General features: G+C 29.2%; 1 protein-coding gene across 1 annotated transcript; it reads left to right on the top strand.

Moving 5' to 3' along the window:
* The first annotated feature begins 14,729 nt into the window (after window positions 1-14,729).
* On the top strand, window positions 14,730-20,737 carry LOC136971493 (photoreceptor-specific nuclear receptor-like). Its single transcript, XM_067265952.1, has 6 exons — window positions 14,730-14,854; window positions 17,771-18,016; window positions 18,735-19,007; window positions 19,625-20,068; window positions 20,148-20,303; window positions 20,372-20,737. Exons 2-6 carry the CDS (start codon window positions 17,776-17,778, stop codon window positions 20,611-20,613), a joined length of 1,356 nt encoding a protein of 451 aa, XP_067122053.1. The 5' UTR covers window positions 14,730-14,854; window positions 17,771-17,775; the 3' UTR covers window positions 20,614-20,737.
* The last annotated feature ends 369 nt before the right edge of the window (window positions 20,738-21,106 follow it).

Raw genomic sequence — 21,106 nt, 5'->3', positions numbered from 1 at the left:
TATTGAATTATTGATATGAATTTATTATTTATACCACAGAATGACACCGTTGCTGCTAGAACGCCCACTAGCGGGCGTCCCGGGCTACTAGTAGTAGAAGAAAGCGACAACTTTGTGCTCTTGACAACTTGCGAACATGTTGAAAATGTTACATGACCAAATGCGAGACACTTTCCGGGACGGTATTCAATGCGGGACTAACAACCCAAATCCGGGATAGTCCCGCACAATCCAGGACGTCTGGTCACCTTATTATAAATGCTAATAACGAGTAAAATCACCATTAAGTCTGACCTAACTAGAGATACACACCCCTTTATCTTCCCACTCCTCGACGTTAAATCATTAAAATTTAATAGCATCAATCCCCCAATAAACAAACCTCCCTGAAAAATTTCAGAAATTTTTGACATAACGCACAGGAGTTATTATGTTTCAAAGAAGGTGAACAAAATCGTATCCCCATACACATCAACATCCATACATACAGAAAATATCCCTGATTTTTTGCATTTCTCAACGTTTCAAGGTCCCCTGAGTCCAAAAATGTAAAAATCTTGGGGGGAGTCATTTTTTGACAGATTGCCATACTTTCCCTCTGTTGTATATAACAGCCGGAAAAGTAATATGCGTGTGAAAGTTTCTTTTGACATGTACTTCGATGTACATTTAATTTTAATACAATAGAACTGAGAAATGAAAATCCCGTTCATTATATGACAGTTTACTCACATTTACAAGTATTGGCCCAGAAGAATGACATTTAAATTTTAATAGTTTATCAAATATAAATTAATAGGATAAATATAACTTTAAATATACAGTAATTTGTCTTGATGTCTTTCTGTCATATCTCGATGTAAGTATCTGTATATGGCCATTTTTCCACTTTTTGCTTTTTCCATCATATGGATACTAAGGGGCTTTTTCCATACTCATTGTTGGTTCGGCCAACCTATGATAGGAAGGAAAATTGGCGAAGAACATTGGACTTATTTGATTCTTTTAACTTCTTTTTATTTCTTAAACGTCACTTATTATATTTGGAAACATTGATGAAATTTTGCAAATTTTGAAATAACTTTCCTTGAAAGCATCTGTCTTGAAAAGCTATCCTCAAAGTGCTATCTCTTGCTGTAATGTCTTGTTATGAATGATCTTCTGACAGATCTTAATAGTTTTGGTATGTATGTTCAAGAATATGCAGACATTATTGTTATGCTTTGTATTGCAAGTATCTTGGGTTAATGCTTAACTCTAGCTTATGGATTTTGCACATTGAGAACGTGCAAGACAATGCCAGGCGTATCTTCTGGTTGTGTAAGTACAGTACCATTGGCGAATCCTTCTGTCTATAATCTCGCGTCCTATTTTAAATTTTTACTATGTGGTTCCACCCAAATTTGTCTATGCTAGTTTTATTTGATGACCTAGAATGCTTTGCGAGGATTGTCATATAAAGTTGAAAAGATTGTAGCATATTGCCTTCATTGTTATTAGGGAAGTCCCGGATAGTTCTCCTGCAGTCCTCTCTTCATCTGTTTATTCAGATAGAAAAGGTCATTATAGACTCAAGTGTATTGGTCAACTTATTTTCACACATGCTCTTTTGATCATTTGTCTTTTCTGGGAATGTTGAAAGAAGGCACCCTTTTGATAAATCCTGATAAAACGTTACTTCAGTATAAGTTTGACAACTAACTTAACCTCCTTTCTTAGACCCATCGATTGGTATATGAATGGATTGTCTTTTTCGTCCATAATATTTAATCTGGCTTATAGACGGATCTAAAACCAATAGTGGCATACGGCTGGTATTTGTGCGAGACATTCAGGAAAGTCGTTTTGTCAGACTGGGAATGTTCCCAACTGTGTTTCTAGCTGAGCAATTAGTTATTATTTGCGGCGTTTGCGCTATTTATACATACATATTCTCTTAATAGGGTTATCCAATTGTTTCTAGCAGTCAGGCTGCCTTAAAGGTGCTTGGCTTTTGTCAGTTTACTTCAGAAATTGTTTTGGAGTCTGCGTCTTGCTGAACTAATTGCGCGCAGCAGTTTTTCTCTTGTGAATGCCAGAGCATAAAAGAATTGCTGGTAATGTAAGTGCTAATTTACTGGCTAAGCAAAGAGCATCTTTTTCCTTTATTGAAGTTGTATCAGCATGAAGTATTTCTTTCAGAACCTCCTCTAGAATTGTCAGATTTTTTTTCATTCATTTAAATCAGAGTACAGTAAACCCAGAATACAATAAATCCTGATCTAAAACAGAATAAGATCTTTAACCTAGTTTGCTCTCTGTGCTTACTGTTAAATTTCCAGCAATTGGCAATGATCATGCTTGGAGTTTTGGTCACTTTTAAAAATATGTGGTTTAGCTGAAACTTTCCAGGACCTTGCCGCTACCGCTGCTCTGCTGAAGAGATTCTTTTGCATCTCATTGGTAAGTATGCAGACTGTTGCTCAGATAGACTTGTTTAACTGGGTTCTTCAGTTTTGAGCTCTGGTGACGTCTTCCAGCTTCTCTTTAAAATTGATTATCTTTTTTTAACGAGCTAGAACATCTAAAGTAATTTTTCTTGTGATGAGTGATGAATCTTTTAGGTCGAAGTGTTTTTGGTTTGCCAGCATTGTACAATCTACAATTTAAAGCATTTTAGACAGTTCGTTATAAGTGACAAACGCAGTTTTATGCTTTTGTCATAAAAAACACGCATAAAATGATGTATAAGCATGATTTTATGCGTGTTTGCTCTTTCGACCACAATTTTTGAACATACTGTATAATTTATTTGGCCCGAGAAAAAAAAGAGCTACAGAAGGAATGTTGGTAGGATTTACCATTCGAATTGAATGTATACAATACATATTTTTTATGCAGACTCAACATCAATACTATCATTAATCCACAACCACAATGCACTTAACATATAGTAAAGTATATCGCAAGTAGGCGCACCGTGCACATTGCTATTGTCTAACGATTAAGATTGAACGGTGATTGAAATTAATAAATAATTACACAGATATAAGATTTGTGTTATTGTCCTTATTTTCCATTTATGTTTTTTACAACAACTTATTAATGCTAGGATTTATTGGCTTGGCCGAAACAAAACTGATATTTCTGCAGAAGGGAAAAACCTTAAAATAAGATGTGCTTAAATTCTTGAAACATCTTGGTTTGGTAGTCTTTCCAATTAACAGGAGTTCCTCGTGTTCTCCTCTCATACTTGCGTAACAGAAGTGTTAGACCTAGTGTTTGCTTGCGGAAACAAAACGGCATAAAAGTAATTTTATCTTCGAGTCGACGGAAAGTAAACATTACAAAGTTGAAAATTTTCAACTTTTCAGTGTCCGAGTGGATAAAACCACAGTGCGTCGTGGGTTCGAGCCTTATTAACTGGCTGGCTATGTGGAGTTTTCCGGGTTTTTTCACGTTAATAACCCCTAAATAGAGACCAGTTTCCTATAAAACACCTCCCGGAAGGCACTTTCTCTCTAGGCAGATCGCCCATGTGTCGCGTTGCCGTAATCAAAACAAAACCAATCAATTGTGTTAACAATGAATAAAAAGTATTAAAGTTAAAAAGGTAAAAGGAAATCAACTTGAAGAGAAAAAAACTTTTTATTTACTTTAACAAACTTCCTAAGACTAAAACCAATTAACTTTTGCCGTCGCGAAAAGTGAAACTGCAAAAATTATACCAATAGGAAATCCGTTTATTAATGATGTCATAAACATCTCGTGGGAGGATAGCGTTTGAACTATGGAGCTCGGAATGCCTAGAAACGGAACTACTGCAAGCGGCGAGTAGAGCGTGCACCGTACATGGGCGCTTCAAGAATGCGCCAAAGGCCAATTCTAACGAGTAATTATTTATTGTCAACTGTAGTCGACTGGAACAGCTTGGTAGATCTTCACTGTTCGCATGTTTTTGTATAATGATATACTGATAGCAGTTAATGCTTTGTACTGTACTGTACGTACTTTCTATTAAATACCTGCAGCCCTATTAAGAGTATTTCATTCAACGAGAGCCTTCATGTATCTTATTGGATACATGAAAACAGTTCGCATTACATCTAACAAACTACCATGAAAAGTGCGATTTTTGCTAAAAACTGTTTTAATTAAGCCAAAAACCAGATATAGAAGATGTCAAATGTGACGTAAGAACTATGTCACCTATGTAAGTTGGGTCATTTAATGCTTCAGGACTCAGAATAAACATCGTTCAATTTTTTAAATTCTAAAAATATTTATGCGAATTAAGTGTTAGGTTTGTCGAGTTGATTCAGATTGATCTAGCCAAAAACATTCAGACAAACCAGACCTAGCTAGGTTTATCAGACAATGTATGAAATAACTGTCTGATAAATTAGTCAATAACTGAATTTGTTGTAAACTTAACACAACTTAAATAACATAAATATTAAATGTTAATTAAAAAGTAACATATTCTTCAAGTTTGACATGACAAGTAAGCAGAACGAATAAGTTAAATTAGTGGCAATTTAACTTACTCGTTCTGCTTTGCTGCCCTTTGCTACTGGCAATCCACGACTTCAATGTAACTTACCAATTTTGTTTTGTTCAGATAACAATTGCTGGAATAAGTTTATCCAGATATTAGGCTAATGATTACCTTTCATCAATTTATTTTCTTTCAGGTTAAAAGTAAGTTACTTTGGACAAACATTGCTCATGCTTTGTCGAATATAAAATGAGCTCAGGTGATTAGAGGTTGTTCTAGTTTCTAAACAGTTCGCTTAATCAGTACCCTCCACTAACGCATAAGTTATGTTTAAACCTGGCTATCTTGGGCGAATTTACACATACAGGTGAAAAAACAGGCCAAACTATTTTTCCATGTTATTTCCTATGTATTGAGAGACTGAGAGTTCTCGGCCAGGTTTACCCGATTCAGAATGAAAGTAAAGTGATTGACCATAGAAATGTGTCCAAAGAACTCGCGGACGATATAAACTAGTTTTAATTTTGATCGTCAAAGGCTTACGTAGCCAGGATGTACTGTACCTGTACCTCAATCACCTTATATCTTTTTTTCATTTTCAATTAATAAAATTTATATAAATTATAAGGCGTTCCATTAATTTTATTTAACGTAATTAAATATTATTAACGTTTTTAGTTAGTAGGCCTACAAATAATCAAATTATTTTAATTAAGATTAAAAATTATTTTCTTTTATTAATTGAATTAAACAATCTTTATTTTTGTTTTAATTAGATCAAATAATTAGTTCTTTTAATTTAATTAAAAATTAAATTTTCCGACTTTTTAAAGTGAATTGATAAAGTTTCTTACAATCATTTATACTTTTCTTTTAAATAAATTTCAACACTAATTTTTGAAAGATACGATATTATACAGGAAACCATAGGACAGATCATTTAACAGAGTTGAAAATCCTTTTCCTGACAATCAGTAATCTAATTATAGGTACAGTACAGTACAGTACATCAGAAAAATGTTCTCTGTTTATTCTTATTTATCTAAATAATTTTGATCATAAATTCTTAATGTAAACTAATATATAAAATATTATAGTGTATTATCAAATATCCACTTATTTTCTGATATATGATACCAATGTCAGGCAACAGTTGTTCTCGATGAATTTTAAAATCTATGTATAAAATTACATTGACCTTACTGTCTCATTCAATCTCTGAGTGACTGACACAAACGTTTGAGAGCAAGTAGATTTTTTACGAAAAGAATTATTAATAAAGATTATAATCTAAAGGAGAAGGAGCGATATTATCAGAAAAAATTCGAAATTATTCTTATATTTAGAAAAAATTGATTCCTAGTTATTTAAAGCGACATGACACAATCTAAACATAGATCACACGAAAAAATATTTACTATTGACCAGTTGTGACATATTTAAGATAACATTCAGTTTTTTTCAATTTATTTTCTCTACTACTACACCTCTCTTTTCTTCTTTTACTTATCCATAAAACTCAACGTAACCAGTATGCCAGTAGTTACTTATCACACGATGACTTGAATAGACAGACAGTTTTACAGTTATAGCTCTGCTTGTTTTTTAAATTCGTCTTTTTCCTCTTCTTTTCCTATAAAAATGTATCCATCATTCTATTTTATTATCGAATATATTTAATGTTCCAATGTTCCATTTCCTAAAATAAGCATCTCTCTCGTATAATTTGTGCGAGATGACTACTGGATTTAAGGGAGATTTGCGTAGTTTTTCTGAAATATTTTATTATGAACTTAGTTAAATTTATTAATTTTAGATGCTTACTGAATGTAAAAGAAAAGAAACTTTGATCAACAGAGGAAAATAGGATGAACAAGACGTAGTTCTTCCAGCTGAAACGGTACATACTAATCATCTAAATTACTGTCAAGCAAGCGAAGACTTTAACACTCCATATTGTACTCTTTGAGAAGACTTAAAGATAGTAATTTTGCAAAGCGAGCTCTTCGAGCAAATTCAAAGTTACGTACTTAAAATGAAAAAAAAATCTGTTGATTGTAATATAATTAATTAAGTTACAAAATCGAGACAAGTAAAGTCGATTGGATTCGATGTGCAATGTTTTGCACATCGCACATCGAATAGAGGCGTTAAACATGGCGATGTATTTATTTCTTCTGGAACCCACAGTTAATACCTTCTGTGCCTTTTGTCGAAATTTTTTGAAATTGCTTAGGAGGGTTTGTGTATTAAGGAAATTGATGCTATTAAATTTTAATAGTTAAAGATTGAGGGAGTGTGAAGATAACGAGGTTATGTTTCATATCTCGAGTGGGGTCAGACTTAATGTAGATTTTAGTCGTTATTAGTATTTATAATTTTTTACAAATGTATCTGTACCTTCAAAATTCGGCTTTTGGCCATTTTATAATAATTAATATAACAAGTTAAAAAAAATAAAATCTCAAAACAGAAGGCGTCACACACAGTTTTAGCACTTGCCGCGAAAGTTACGCAACTCGTTGCTGAATGTTTGTAAAATGCATAAAGAAATTTTCAAAATTGTTTCACAATGCTTAATTTTGTATTACATATTTGTAAATTATGTGTTATTTAGAAAATAAAATTATTCTACAGTTCGTTTATTAAGTTTTATTGAAGATTACAAAATCATTTAATGGAGTTTAAGAGTTTTTTTTGCAAATGAAGTAATTTTTCTAAACTACAAACAACACTTTTAAACAAAATTTTTTATTTTCTCCAAATATAGATTTTTCTATATAAATATAAACTTTACTTTTTGAATGTGAGATTTTTATATTTAAAAAAAATTAAGCGTTTTTGAAAGTAAAGATTCGCTGATAATAATCTCTGCATTAACAGTAGCCAGAACAGACCTTTAGCTACGAAGGAAGCAGTTCGGGGACTTGCGCTCTCAAACTTTTTCTGTGTCTATCAGTCTACCAAAAACGATATTTTTAATTTTTAATTTATTTATTTAAATTATAATTTTAAAAATCTCATGTACTGTATGTTTTCACTTTAAACTATCAATACATGATGCAGACTAGAATGTACTGTACTAAACACATTACCCGGGCATTCTTAAATTAATGTTGCGAGGTTCCCCTCACAGAAAAAATCCTGGTTACAGGATTGAGTCAAGACCGTCGAAAACTTGCGTGGGGCAGGGGATAGAACGGATCTGTTTTGCTATTTTTATGACAAATTTTGTCATAAATTCCTCAGTTCACTATCATACAGAAGCATTATTGCAGTGTTTAATTTATTACACTGAATTTTTATATCTGAAAATATAGTTTTTACACTATAATATTATACAGTGGAATAACACTACGACATAAGTTATATGGCATATCGTACAGTCATGAATACTTATATCGTCAAAACAATAGGTTCTGCTGTATTTTGAAAGTGTTTATGAAACTGTTAGGTTTTCATATTTATTTTCACAAATTATCATTTGTTTTTACTGAAACTAAAACAATTAAAAATAAATATGCTATTGTACTGTACTGTACTGTACATTATATGTATAATATATATCTTATAATATAATCTATATTATGCATTATATATATATATATATATATATACACCAGGGATGGGCAAGCAAGAGTTCAGTGGGAGCCGAAATGTAGGTTTTTCAAAATGCATGGGAGCCGCAGTTCTGTACTGTCATGGCGGATAGTATCGTAAAGCGCGCGATTTTATTATATAATATAAATATAATATAAAACAAATATTAAATTTTTTTAACAAACATATTTTCACAAAATTATAAAAATAAAATCGTAAAAACAATAATAAAAAACAGAAATCAACACATTCAGCAAGAGCCGCATGTAACTTAAAAAGAGCCGCATTTGCCCATGTCTGATATATACAATATTCAATTTACAATATATAATACGTAATATAACATATATATACATATATATATATATATATATATATACTCCCAGCACATTAAGTGGTAGGATTTTGTCAACTTTCTTGTGAAAACGTCCTTCATTCTATGCTTTATATACTGAACTTTATATACATAGCACAGTACATATGAGTATATACTGATATAAAGCACACAATGAAATTTTCACAACAGTATACTGTACACAAAGGAAGTTGGCAAAATCCTGCCACCTCCTAATAGCAATAGCTAATTACTGAAGTTATTATTGAAAATCATATATTGATGTTTAAAGCATTTTTTATTACATAATTAACTTTTTGTCAAGAACAAATCGATTTGTTAAGCGTTTTTATAATATTGTGTAAAAGATATGAATTAAGCAAAAGACTTTCTAAATCGTATCTGTCGGTTTTAAAAATCATATCCTCTTTAAAAGTAGTAACTTTATGAGAGGAAAAAAACCCTATAGTTCAGAAAAATATTTATCTACTGATACTCATTTATCAATATACGGAAGAAAAATGACTACTGTAGGCCTACAATAATAATTAAATAGCGTTTATTTATTTCAATATTAATATAAGATGGCTTATTTTCTGTTTATTATTGATAAAATAACTTATATTAATAATTAATAATTATTAAACGACTTATAAGTCAGGATGGGAACAATAAAAGATTTAATGTTTTTCAGTACTCCTCAACAACTCTTATGGACTCATAATGTTAGGCCGCGACTCCACTAGCCGTAAAACAGCCGTAAAACCCCTCACCGTAAAAGCTTTTAATCACGTGACCTATTTGCGTTTGCGGTCGGATTGCGGTGGAGGTCCGGCTAGCGAAACTTTTTACGGCGACAGTACTATTACGGTGTATACGTGATATATCGATATAAAGACAATAATTATATTCTACGAGTTTTCTCTATACTATAATTACAAATATAGTAAAAGTAATATCTTTACTTTCATATATTGACTTTTATTATTATATTATTAAGATAATATACAGCATTTATAAGCTTAGCTTTTTTATTATATACTCCTCTAAATTGAAGGATTTTCCTTTGACCGTTCATATCGCGTGTTTTAGGCATCCATTATTATAATCGGGATACCTCTTGTCGTAGATACATGAATACTTTCGGATGTTTTCGATAAATCTTTCCAGATCTTCTAGAGTAGCCACGAGAGAACGTACACAAAAGCTCGTTTTCCGCCATTTTCGCACCGTGTTACGATGACCTAGATTTAACTGACTTCTGATTGGTGGATGGTACCGGTTTACGGTCGTATTCACTTCGAAAGTTGAACACTGCTCAACTCGCTTTTACGTTGGTTTTACGACCTGCTCAGGCGTAAAATATCATGGTCACGTGATTAAAAGCTTTTACGGCGAGGAGTTTTACGGCCCTTTTACGGCTAGTGGAGTCGCGGCCTTATACAGTACATTTTATGCATTGGATCATATTTTCTATAGACCTTACGTCTTTCATTGCAGAGAGAGAAAAACAAACCGATTTTTTAATTAGACGGCCGGATGGCGGAAGTGGTGAAGGCGTCAGCTCATTGCTCTGGGGCCCTGAGATCGAATCTGGGCGAGAAGATCCAAGAATCTTTGAAGAGCGGTCTGTCCCGTTTAAGTCGGACCTATCTAACATAACTCAGCAGCCCCCATTTTGGACAGGCCGAATCCGTGATGGACACGGGAAAAGAGCCTCTCAGTTCCCAGTTCCCAGTTCCCAGTTTCCCTCTTAGTGCGAAGTCAAAAAATAATAAAATAGAATAAATTTTTTATTGAGAGAAACGATGATATCTAATAGTTTAAAGTTTAAACTATATTTTAATTATTTATATAGTCATAAAATGACACGTAATCGCTATCATATATCTATGCGATGGCTGTTTCTAATGTGTCAAAAAACTTATGCAATAAGCTAGATGTGATAATATATACATATGGTTCAATACTTTTGTCTGCAGTCTGTATATTATATATATACATATATATATTTATAGACATTATATATATATATATATATATATATATATTATAGACATTATAGGGCCTATATATAATATACAGACTGCAGACAAAAACATTGAACCAAGCTTTGAGTATAAGTAAGCAGCAGTGTTGTATTCACAAAGTACATACACCCGACCTCAGTTTCTCTCACTAGTATATACTAGTCATGCTCTTTTCTATTTTACCTCATTATATTGTTATTTCTAATATATAATCTTTAATTTTAGAAATTATTAAAAATTTCTGCTTCTAATAGCAATAGCTAATTAATATATATTTGGTTTTATTAATTTTTTAATTAGGCTTTTAAATATACACAATATTTTTATACTTAAAAAATCTGTTATTTTTTTATTATCCTTAAAATATATAATTAATATTAAAACATTAGATTGCATTTTATATTACATTATTCTTACGTTATTTATAACTATTTTAATTTAGCACTTCAGTTTGCTGATATAAAATTTCACTTTCTTATAGAATTTAGATTATAATAAAATAATATTATTAATGTTTATTACCCTTTAACTGAATTAACATTACAATATAGCCTAATTATAGAGAATTTATCAGTGTGATAACTTCTGAAGAGCGATTGTGTGATAGCACAAATATTTTAATATAATAAAATAACAAAATGGATAATAAATTAAATAAAATTGATAACAAAGTCCCCTTTTTATTCTCTTTTATGTTCCAATATGCATTCCATAACGGCCTGGTGTTTCCTTTTAGGCTATTTGATCGCCAAAGGTTAAAAATTCCGTTAAAACCGTACATAAGTTTATATATATATAAATTATACTAAGCTGTAGACCCTATATATTTTAAACTTTTGCGAGCAACTAGACTAAATATTAAGGACAGGTCGTCATGGAATGCATGATGACCTGTCCGGAATGTATTCCGGTACATAAAAGTAAATAAAAAGGTGAACTATTTCTACGGGCTTTGTCTTTAACTTTAATTAATTTAATATGATAATTATCATTCTTGTGAATATTCTAAACAGGTATTACATTCAAAATATTTTTGATATAATTATACATTTCCACATTTCTATTGCTGTTTTTATTACACATTTTTCTAATTTTTATTATACTCCTTGAAAATGAATAAATTTAAAATCATATTTATCTGGCTTTATTTGAGATAATTTACATAAAAATAACCTATAGCCTTATACCGTTATTTTTAATTTATAATCCAATTAAATTGTTTTAGGTACTGTACTTGCCAATACAGCAGAGCATCGATTATCCGACTTAATTGGGGACTGGGGTTGGTCGGATAACTGAAAAGTCGGATAGCCGAAAAGTATGAAAAAATACATTATTAGTATAGTGTATTAGGCCTGGTTTAAATACTAGCCTCCCTTTCATGGTCGAGCCAGTGCTGCCAGCTAAAACATGCAAAAATTTAACAAAAATAATATTAAAGTAGCCAAGACATAACCAAATATTGTAGCGCCACATCACTAGCGGATGTGGCGCTACAATACTTGCCGACTAGAACGCGGTCGGTTAACCGATACGTCGGTTAATCGGGAGTCGGATAATCGATGCTCTACTGTATTTGTAACCAAAGTAATTAAGTACCAATCAATATTTCTACGTCTAGATTCGATGTTCATTAAAGGTAAAGTAAGTTTCCTTTCACTATTTTTAGTTTTGTTAAAATAAACCCTTTTTTACCGTAATATTATTTCAGTTAATATGTTCTCGTATATTTAATTTATATCCATTATTTTCTATCAAAAATTAAATTATGACTAGATACAAATCAAGAAATTATTGTTTGACATTTAATTAACTTATAAATATTTTTAAAAATAAATTACACTCAAGAAATAAAGCAAAATCTGAAATGAAAATTATTATCTAAATGAATTATTTATACTATATTTACTGAAGCACTTATTTTAGGTAAATTCTAATTTAGACTATTTGTATTATGAATTAAGGATTTTAATATACTTTAAAAACTTTGTTAATCTACAAATAAAACAGCCTTCTGATACGTAAAATTTAAAAATGAAATCTACAAATTCAAACAATTTAACGTAATCATTCTCATATATCACTAAAGTTTTTAAATGTAAGTAATGCATTATGCTATTATGTTCCACTTATGTATTTTTCTTAAGGAAAACATAATGTTAAGTACAGCACATGTACAGTACCTGTACGTAAAATACTAAAAATATAAAATGTATTTTTATCATATTATGAAATAAAATAAGAAACCTTGATGAAAAAACTATTAAATTATATTCATATTAATATTAAAATATTTTAAAGTTATTAAGATTTTAAATAGGTATTTTTAACGTTTTCAAAAATTATTTGATAACCTATAATTCTTAATTTTAAAAACATTTAAATTTTAAATTAATTCCTGATAAGTCATTTAGCCATTTAATTATCTTGTTTAAAAAACCATAGAATCTATTGTCATACAATGTTTTATACAAAATCGTATTTTAATAATTGTTTCTATTAAAAAATTCAATTAAATTTATATTAAAACTTTTATTGCAATATTTAAACTAAAAAAATTGAAAATTGTTAATGATCAGAACACAAATATAGCTTTGAAATATTTTAAATAAAAGTTATACTAATAAGCTTATTATAAAAAAGCGAAATTAATATATGGGTAAACAATATAAAAAGTAGGAATAATCAATTTTGTTAACTAAATTACTTTTTAAACAAGAATAGATAAATTATAAAATACTTTTTATTTTAATTCTAAAGAAATATTTCCATACGTTTTAGTATTCATACATCATAACAGTATAAAAGTAATATAATTTCTATTATTATACGCCTACAAGGAAAACTACGCTAGGCCTATATTCAAATTTATGAACAGTTGTAAATGAAATAATCTTTTATAGGGCCTACTTTTCGTCAACTATTACCAAAAATCTTTTTGTGTCTATAAGCGCATATTTTAATTAAGTAGGCTATAATAGTCTAAAATAAAACTATTCAATTTAATTACGTCTGGAAAATTATTTGCAATTGTATTTTTATAATTTTATTATAGGCCCGTCATAATTACAGAATATATATCAAAACAATATCAAATGTTTCTTTATTTTTGGATAATTTTATATATGAATAAATAATTAATTTTATTCGTATTTTAATTTTGAAATTAAATCTATCTTTTCTATAAAATAACAAGTACACATAAGTATTGACAATCGGCCTTATGTTTTTAAACCTTAACGATTATATCAATTACTTTTTAAAATAATGAGATCAATTTATAAATATAAACGCTTAATCCTTCCACTAAATTTAAGGGAATAAATAATTTAGTTTATTAATTAAACTCTTTATTGATATTATTTAAAAGTTTTTAATTAATTTACTTTAACCTATATGATATGTAACGCACGAGTAATATAAAGTATATTCTATTGATAAGCTTATATAACATAATTTCATAGAGAAGTGATTTAATTAAATTGGATTAGTAGCATATGGCAATTAACTAATTAATATTCTTTATTAACGATGGATAGTACAGTTCGAAATTATTTCAAATTAATTCTAATTGTTTATGAATTAATTTATTATATTAATTTGTAGCATATTAAAAGTTAATTAATACGATTATACATAAAATCGTATATAAGATTCTTAAATTAATTTCTTTAATTTTTAAAACTTCTCAGAATATAAAGCTTATTGAGTTAGCTCGCTCCGCCCATGTCATTCCTTATTGGCTGATTGAAGAAATCTGTATTTCGTTGGATGTTGCAGTTATCTATCTAATAGATTGACAACCTATAAGAAAGAGTTTCAAATGTTTTAAATTTAATTTTAAAAGTATAATTTTTGTAATGCTTAAAAAATTAATTTTGAAGTATGTTTATGAATTTTAAATTAATAAAAAAAATTAATTAATAAAATTATTTTGTATGTTACATTATTTCGACATTTTAAACGATATAATTTAAAAATTATTATTTTTTCCCTAAGTGAATACATCTTGAGTTTTTGTATTATAAAAGCGGAGAGGCAAACAAACCGACTTTATTATTATAATTTCTAATAGCGAAAAGCACTCACTTAACTCTTACCAACAAACCATAGGACAAGGGACCACAGAGAAAGTACAGAAGATACCACTCAGAAATCTGAAATCTGCTTGCATCTGTCTTCATCCCATCGTCAGATGTCAGATTCCCATCAAGAGATCGGTAAATTAAACAGTCGACCAGCCAAAAGCAAGCTTCTGACTCGATGACTTGTCAGTCCCACCAGAGACCAACAACCAATACCAGAAGAGGATATCCTAAGAAGAAGGCGGGTTCTAGTCGATGTGGGGGAATCCAGAATGATCAGAAAAATTTCAGACGTTTTATTACCAACAAACTGTTCATTGATGAAAAGGTAAAGTCTTTAGTTGTAACGTTTCTAATACAATTTTTGTATAATTTTTTATGGATTTAAAATCTAAATATATCTAAAATATTATTTTTTTAGTAATATTTATGGAAGTTATATTCTATTTAACTTTATTTATAGTTTTTATTCGCTTCTAACGTTTATAAAGTAACGCGATTTTACATTTTTAGCAGTTTTCTTTCGGTGACTTTATGGACAAATTTTTCTATTTATTTCATATATTTATTTTCTATTTATCTGCAAATGCAAACTTTCATTATAACAGTTATTTAATAATTTATTGAAGTAATATTTACGGTGTATTCCATGTTTACTCCATAAGAATTTTCAATTAGAACTATGAATTAAAATATTTTCTTATTTGTTAATCCAATATTTGAAATAACAGTAATGAAAGATATTTACCTAAAATTCGGAACAATAAGATCAAAATTGTTAAATTACACAGCTGTTAAGAAAAGAAATAATTAAAAGTTTGATTGAAATCCTGATTTAAATTTTAGCTAAAAATAACATTTATTTAAATTGTCAGAAATTTAAATATAATCCTTTTAAAACACGAAGACAAAATTCTTAAGAGTTAAAACTGATATTTATTACATTTTATCATTTTTATTCATTTAAAACTTGTTGATTTGAAAATGTCAATTAAAATTATAACAGGAATTGCCGTAATAAATTGACAAATTATTCATATTACTGACCTATGAAGCCTTTTTTTATATATATATTAGTTGTGCTGCAATTTAAATTTGCAGACCTAAAAAAATTTTCAAGAAGTTTCATGTCTATTTGTCAATAGCTTATTTTGTTATATAACATTTAAATGCAAATTAAAACTATTTAACTAAAATGTAACTCTAATTTAACTACATTTTCAACATTCGTGCAATTATTATTACTATTTAACTTAAAAAATACATTTGCGTTATAACTCATACTATCAAATTTGGATTAAGTTTATTTGGACAGTTTATGAATTCCTAAATAAACTGAATAAATATTAATAAATTTGCTTTAAATTAATGTTATATTCACCCATATTAATATATGTGTTCAATATACAATACCAGCAACTAAATTCAAATCAATTTCTTTATATTTTGTTTTGTAAATTCTAATAACGAATTGTTCATACTATTTATTTTTTAATTAAATGTATAATTTTCTGTTTATATTTTTGTGTTATTTTTCTAATTAAACATTTTATTTTAATATTAAAAAAATGAATATTAATTTAAAACTTACAGATTTGATTTGCACTTATTTAAACTATGTATAACTTAATAGATATAATAACTATATGTATAATATACAATATTATCTTATATGTATAGCCTAATAAATATAGGAATTATGATTAAAATATAAGTTATCTATTGATAGTAATATCAAGTATAAATTATTAAATTATTACTGATTAGTTTTGTAAAAAGTATGTTGAACTAATTTGTTATTTCTATACATTAACTTTTTCATTTTTGGTTTATTATTCCATCTTTTAGGTATCTTTTAGTGTTAATAAGAACTAATATAAATGAAAAAACATAGTTGATAAAAACAATGTTTTTTCAATTACATGGGCCTATGTTTGAAGGCATATTTCCAGAATTATGCCTTCATATTCAATTATATTCATAGATTAAATTTATAAGCTACGTAAATAAGCCAATTTTTTCTACCATTACCCTTTCTCCCTCCAGCACCTATCAAAAAACGTTACATACGCGCCCCCACCCAACATACACTTTCTTCTGCACTAATACGATTGATACCGAACAGTATGGATACTATAATTCAATATAAAATTTGATTGTTTAAACTGTATTATTCGCTCCGTGTATAGCTTAAGTTTTATTTTAAAGAAATAAACAGATCACGATACGCTAAAATAGTTAATTATATGCCATTAATATCTTTAACGAATCTATTAAGATTTAAATACTTTTAAATATAATTTTATCTTCTTTGATAGCTTAATAGTTTTCATAGAATTACACAAAAGACTCTTAACGACTTTACCGGGGAAATCATCTTTTTCTATCTCACAATTTCAACTTAATCCTTAATTTATCAATTTACTAACTCATATTGACATTTGGCAAGTGGAAGTGACAAAAAAACCAAAGAAGAGACCAAGACCTAATTATCTTTCCCTCATTGTGAATCGATCGAATATGACAAAACGACCCCGCTAAATCGTACCCTATTGAACCAAAACATCAAACATCTGCACCTGTTGAGACTCACGCGGTTCTAAATAATCAATCTAAAATTTTCTATGATGCTTTTTGAATATGGTTCCGAGTACGTGAGATGATGAACTTGCTATAACGTTTGATGTTTGACCAAATAGAGACTAAGTTTGAAAGTTTGACACGCAAGTTTCTTTGTTAAAAGGTTACTTTTTTTTATTTATTGTAAGACAACAATGGATAAATTGTTATTTATCTGTCGACGTGAACGATCGTTTTGATCTACCGGCTGCGTATATTGTCTAGCCTATAATAAAGACGAAAGTTTATCAGAAATATTTAGTAATAAATTATTAAAGCTTTAAAGAAATATCCCCACGTTAATACTTGTTCATTTCTACACGAATTTAACTCTCATTCATTATTTATTCAACAAAAGTATAGGTTATATAATAACTTAAAAAGTAATCATAACTTTTACCGGAAATACGTATGAAATAGATATACATTGTCATAAATGCTTCAAAAAATTTACCATTTCTATTATAAATGTTTAAGATCTGGCAGGCCAAATGATGTCTTTATTACAAAAATAACTGGGTGTGAGAAGTATATTATGCATTGTTGAATGTAACCCAGACTTATAGTATTCTGCAGTTTGTTATAATTAAAATGATTTTTTGAGATATTAATTAAATTCTTATAGAAATCATGAATCACACATCAGATAAACCGGAAGTTCTCTGTCGTGTTTGTGGTGACAAAGCGTCAGGTCGCCATTATGGAGTTCCAAGTTGTGATGGTTGCAGAGGATTCTTTAAAAGAAGTATTCGAAGAAATTTAGAATATATCTGCAAAGAAAACGGTAATTGTGTAGTTGACGTAGCCAGAAGGAATCAATGTCAAGCTTGCAGGTTGAAAAAATGTTTACAAGCTAACATGAGAAAAGAAGGCAAGTATCATTTTATTATTTTATAACTATTTTATCTTATTTAATGTATATTTTGTTTTAATGTCACTATGAGTTTATCGAGTTTATAAAAGTTTTTAATATAGAAAATTTAAATATAAAACATTTATAAATAGTTTTTCAATATTATTGCATTCAATTTGTTCACGTGCAAATATAGACCTATAGAAAATAAAATTTTAAATGAGCCTTTAGTCTTACATAAAGAAACTGTTCAAGAAATCATAAAGCTACATCTAAAATAAAATTAAAATTAGGTTACATAGACAAAAACCGTTTGGGGAAACTATTATAAAAATATTTGTATGTAGTAGGCTTCATTTTTCATCAAGTACTTTTTATATAGAGTGCTAAAGCTCTTAATAAGTATGCCTATCTGACTCATGTTGGCGCATTTTAATCATTCAATAATTCTTTCGTGAAACAAATTTTTCCATTCTTTTATAATTTTGTAATAGGCTATTTTACAACTGTACTTTTTTGCTTTGCTGAATCTATCACTTTTCATTGACCTTTTGGTAACACGTCACACATTATCTATAGCAGCAAAACAGATTTATAAAGTTAATTCTCACGCTAAATTTCTCTCTCTAACAATGCGATTTGCTAACTCATTAATCTTCATATATTCATACAAATAGAATAAACATGACTTTTATTCTTATCACCCTCATAATTAATTCACGTTTCTAATTAACAGCCGTTCAACATGAACGAGCACCAAGATCTCATCAACCTCGAAAACGCAATCGTATCCTCGGAAATTCAAATGAAATACCTTATTATCCTCCATCTAACCAATCCACTACATTAAGTCCTATAATCAATTTGACATCAGCAAATTATTGCAGTCCTGATCTAACTGTTTCTACGCTTAGAAGATTAACCCCTACTACAAATCTTCTGGCTAATAACACATCAAGTTTTTGTGCAAATTATATTGCTAATCAATTGATAGAAGATCCTAGAAGTGGTAAGTTTTGTCTATAGCTCTATAGATTTTTTTCTTTTAGCCAGTTAAAAGTTTTAGAAAATTTTGAGTAATAAAACCAATAAACTTTAATTAATTTTTGATCGATTAAATCGTAATATTTGACAATTTAAAATTTTTATCTTTTCACAAATATATATCACCATAATATCAGGCTTTTCGACCGCTATATGAGATAATACGAACAAACGAAACTTCACTGGGAAAGGCAACAAGTGCGCTAGTGCTCCATTGTGAATGCCCCTTTCAGAATTTTCTATTGTTAAGTTATATTCACGCATACATCAATAAATAATAAACAAGTCAAATGTTAAAAGTGAAGATACAAAATATCATCGATACACGATAGCTAATTATAGTGTTTGCGGTCTACTAAAGGCACTTATTCTTTTTTTATGAATTTTGATCAATAGTAACACACGGATAATGGGATTTTTCGGTCAATATAACACATCTAGCAAATTGCCACGCACTATTTAATGAAGTCATAGTCCAAATTTGTGACATAGTATTAAAAAATTTTAATACTTATTTAAAATTATTATTTTTTCACTTAAATAACTTGAAAAAGAAATTAATTTTTATGTTTTAACTTTCAGATGAATGCAGACAGATAATTTCTACTAATCAGAAATCATTAACAGACGACAGTAGTGCGAGTGATGACTCTCACGATAATACAAATAAAGTTGATGTTCCAACTGTTCTTCCTCGCCTAATATCATGTCCTATTTCCACTTGCAAATCTTCAGTCCCTTCCGCAGAACCTACAAATCTTCGACTTACTTACGTACCATCCGTCGATCTGAGTGTCTGTACTAGTACAACTGCAGGAAACACGACAATTTCACCATATCCGCCATCACCTTTAGATACTATATACGAAGCAGCAGCTAAATTATTATTCTTTTCTGTAAGATGGATGAGAACCATACCTTCTTTTCTTCAATTGTCATTTAGAGATCAGACTATCCTATTAGAAGAATGTTGGAGCGATATTTTTATATTAAGCGCAGCACAGTGGGGATTTCCTCTTCAAGAAGGCAAAAATTATTACTTATATAATTTTAATTCCATTTTAATTATTTGTATATTTTTACAAACTAAATTATAATATTTTAGGCCTACTGTCCTTGGGAAATGTCCTATCTCCCGAAAAACGGAATCTTGTTGTAAATCATCTTCAACAGATGAGAAGTATTATGTCCTTGTTGACATCACTACAAGTCGATCACACTGAATTCTCGTGTTTAAAAGCACTTGTACTGTTCAAACCAGGTAAGAATTTTATTTACAAGTAAAATTCTTTTATTTTTTGTTGTTTAAAATCTGTTATTGATACGCAGAAACTCAAGGTTTAAGAGATCCACTTCAAATAGAACTACTTCAAGACCAAACGCAATTAATGCTTCACGAATACGTTCTAACAAAGCAGCCTCCTTCGAAAGTTCGATTCGGAAAACTGTTATTATTATTATCAATAACAAAAAAGTTAAACAGTCAAGTTATCGAAGAAATGTTCTTCGCCAAGACAATCGGAAATATTCCAATTGAAAGGTTATTATGTGATATGTTTCAAACAGCTTAAACAAAATGGCAGCATTTTTAGATGTTTGTCATGCAAATTGACGTCGTTTATCTCTCAACTTTTCTCTTTTAATTTCAAAGCTTTAATTCTGTATATTATTGATCATCGGAATGACTTCACGTGACGTCGCTGTAGTTGATTTCTTTCGCCTGTTTATGTAACACGTTATTACCTTGGCATAGATGTTATGTATCGTAGCAGATTATAACAATTAATAAATATTGTAATGCAGTATTGATGTATGCTTATGTACAGTAATGTGAATATATGTATACATATTTGTAAAAAATATGAATAAAATAAAAAACAAACTAATTTAGTTGTTTCACCAGTGATATTTATTCTTACTTATTTATTGTTATAATCGATTATAAATCTTTATATACAATTAAAATAAAATACAAATATTAATAAATTTCGTATATTACAGTTTTTGATAAGTTTTATCTAACCTGTTAAAAATACAAAAGGAGGCCTTCGGGCGTGATAAGTA

Source organism: Centruroides vittatus, unplaced genomic scaffold (genome assembly GCF_030686945.1).
Source record: "Centruroides vittatus isolate TY-2023 unplaced genomic scaffold, ASM3068694v2 contig_2568, whole genome shotgun sequence".
Lineage (NCBI taxonomy): Eukaryota > Metazoa > Arthropoda > Arachnida > Scorpiones > Buthidae > Centruroides > Centruroides vittatus.
The sequence above is the reverse complement of the archived record's forward strand: the minus strand, read 5'-3'. Positions and strand labels throughout refer to the sequence as shown.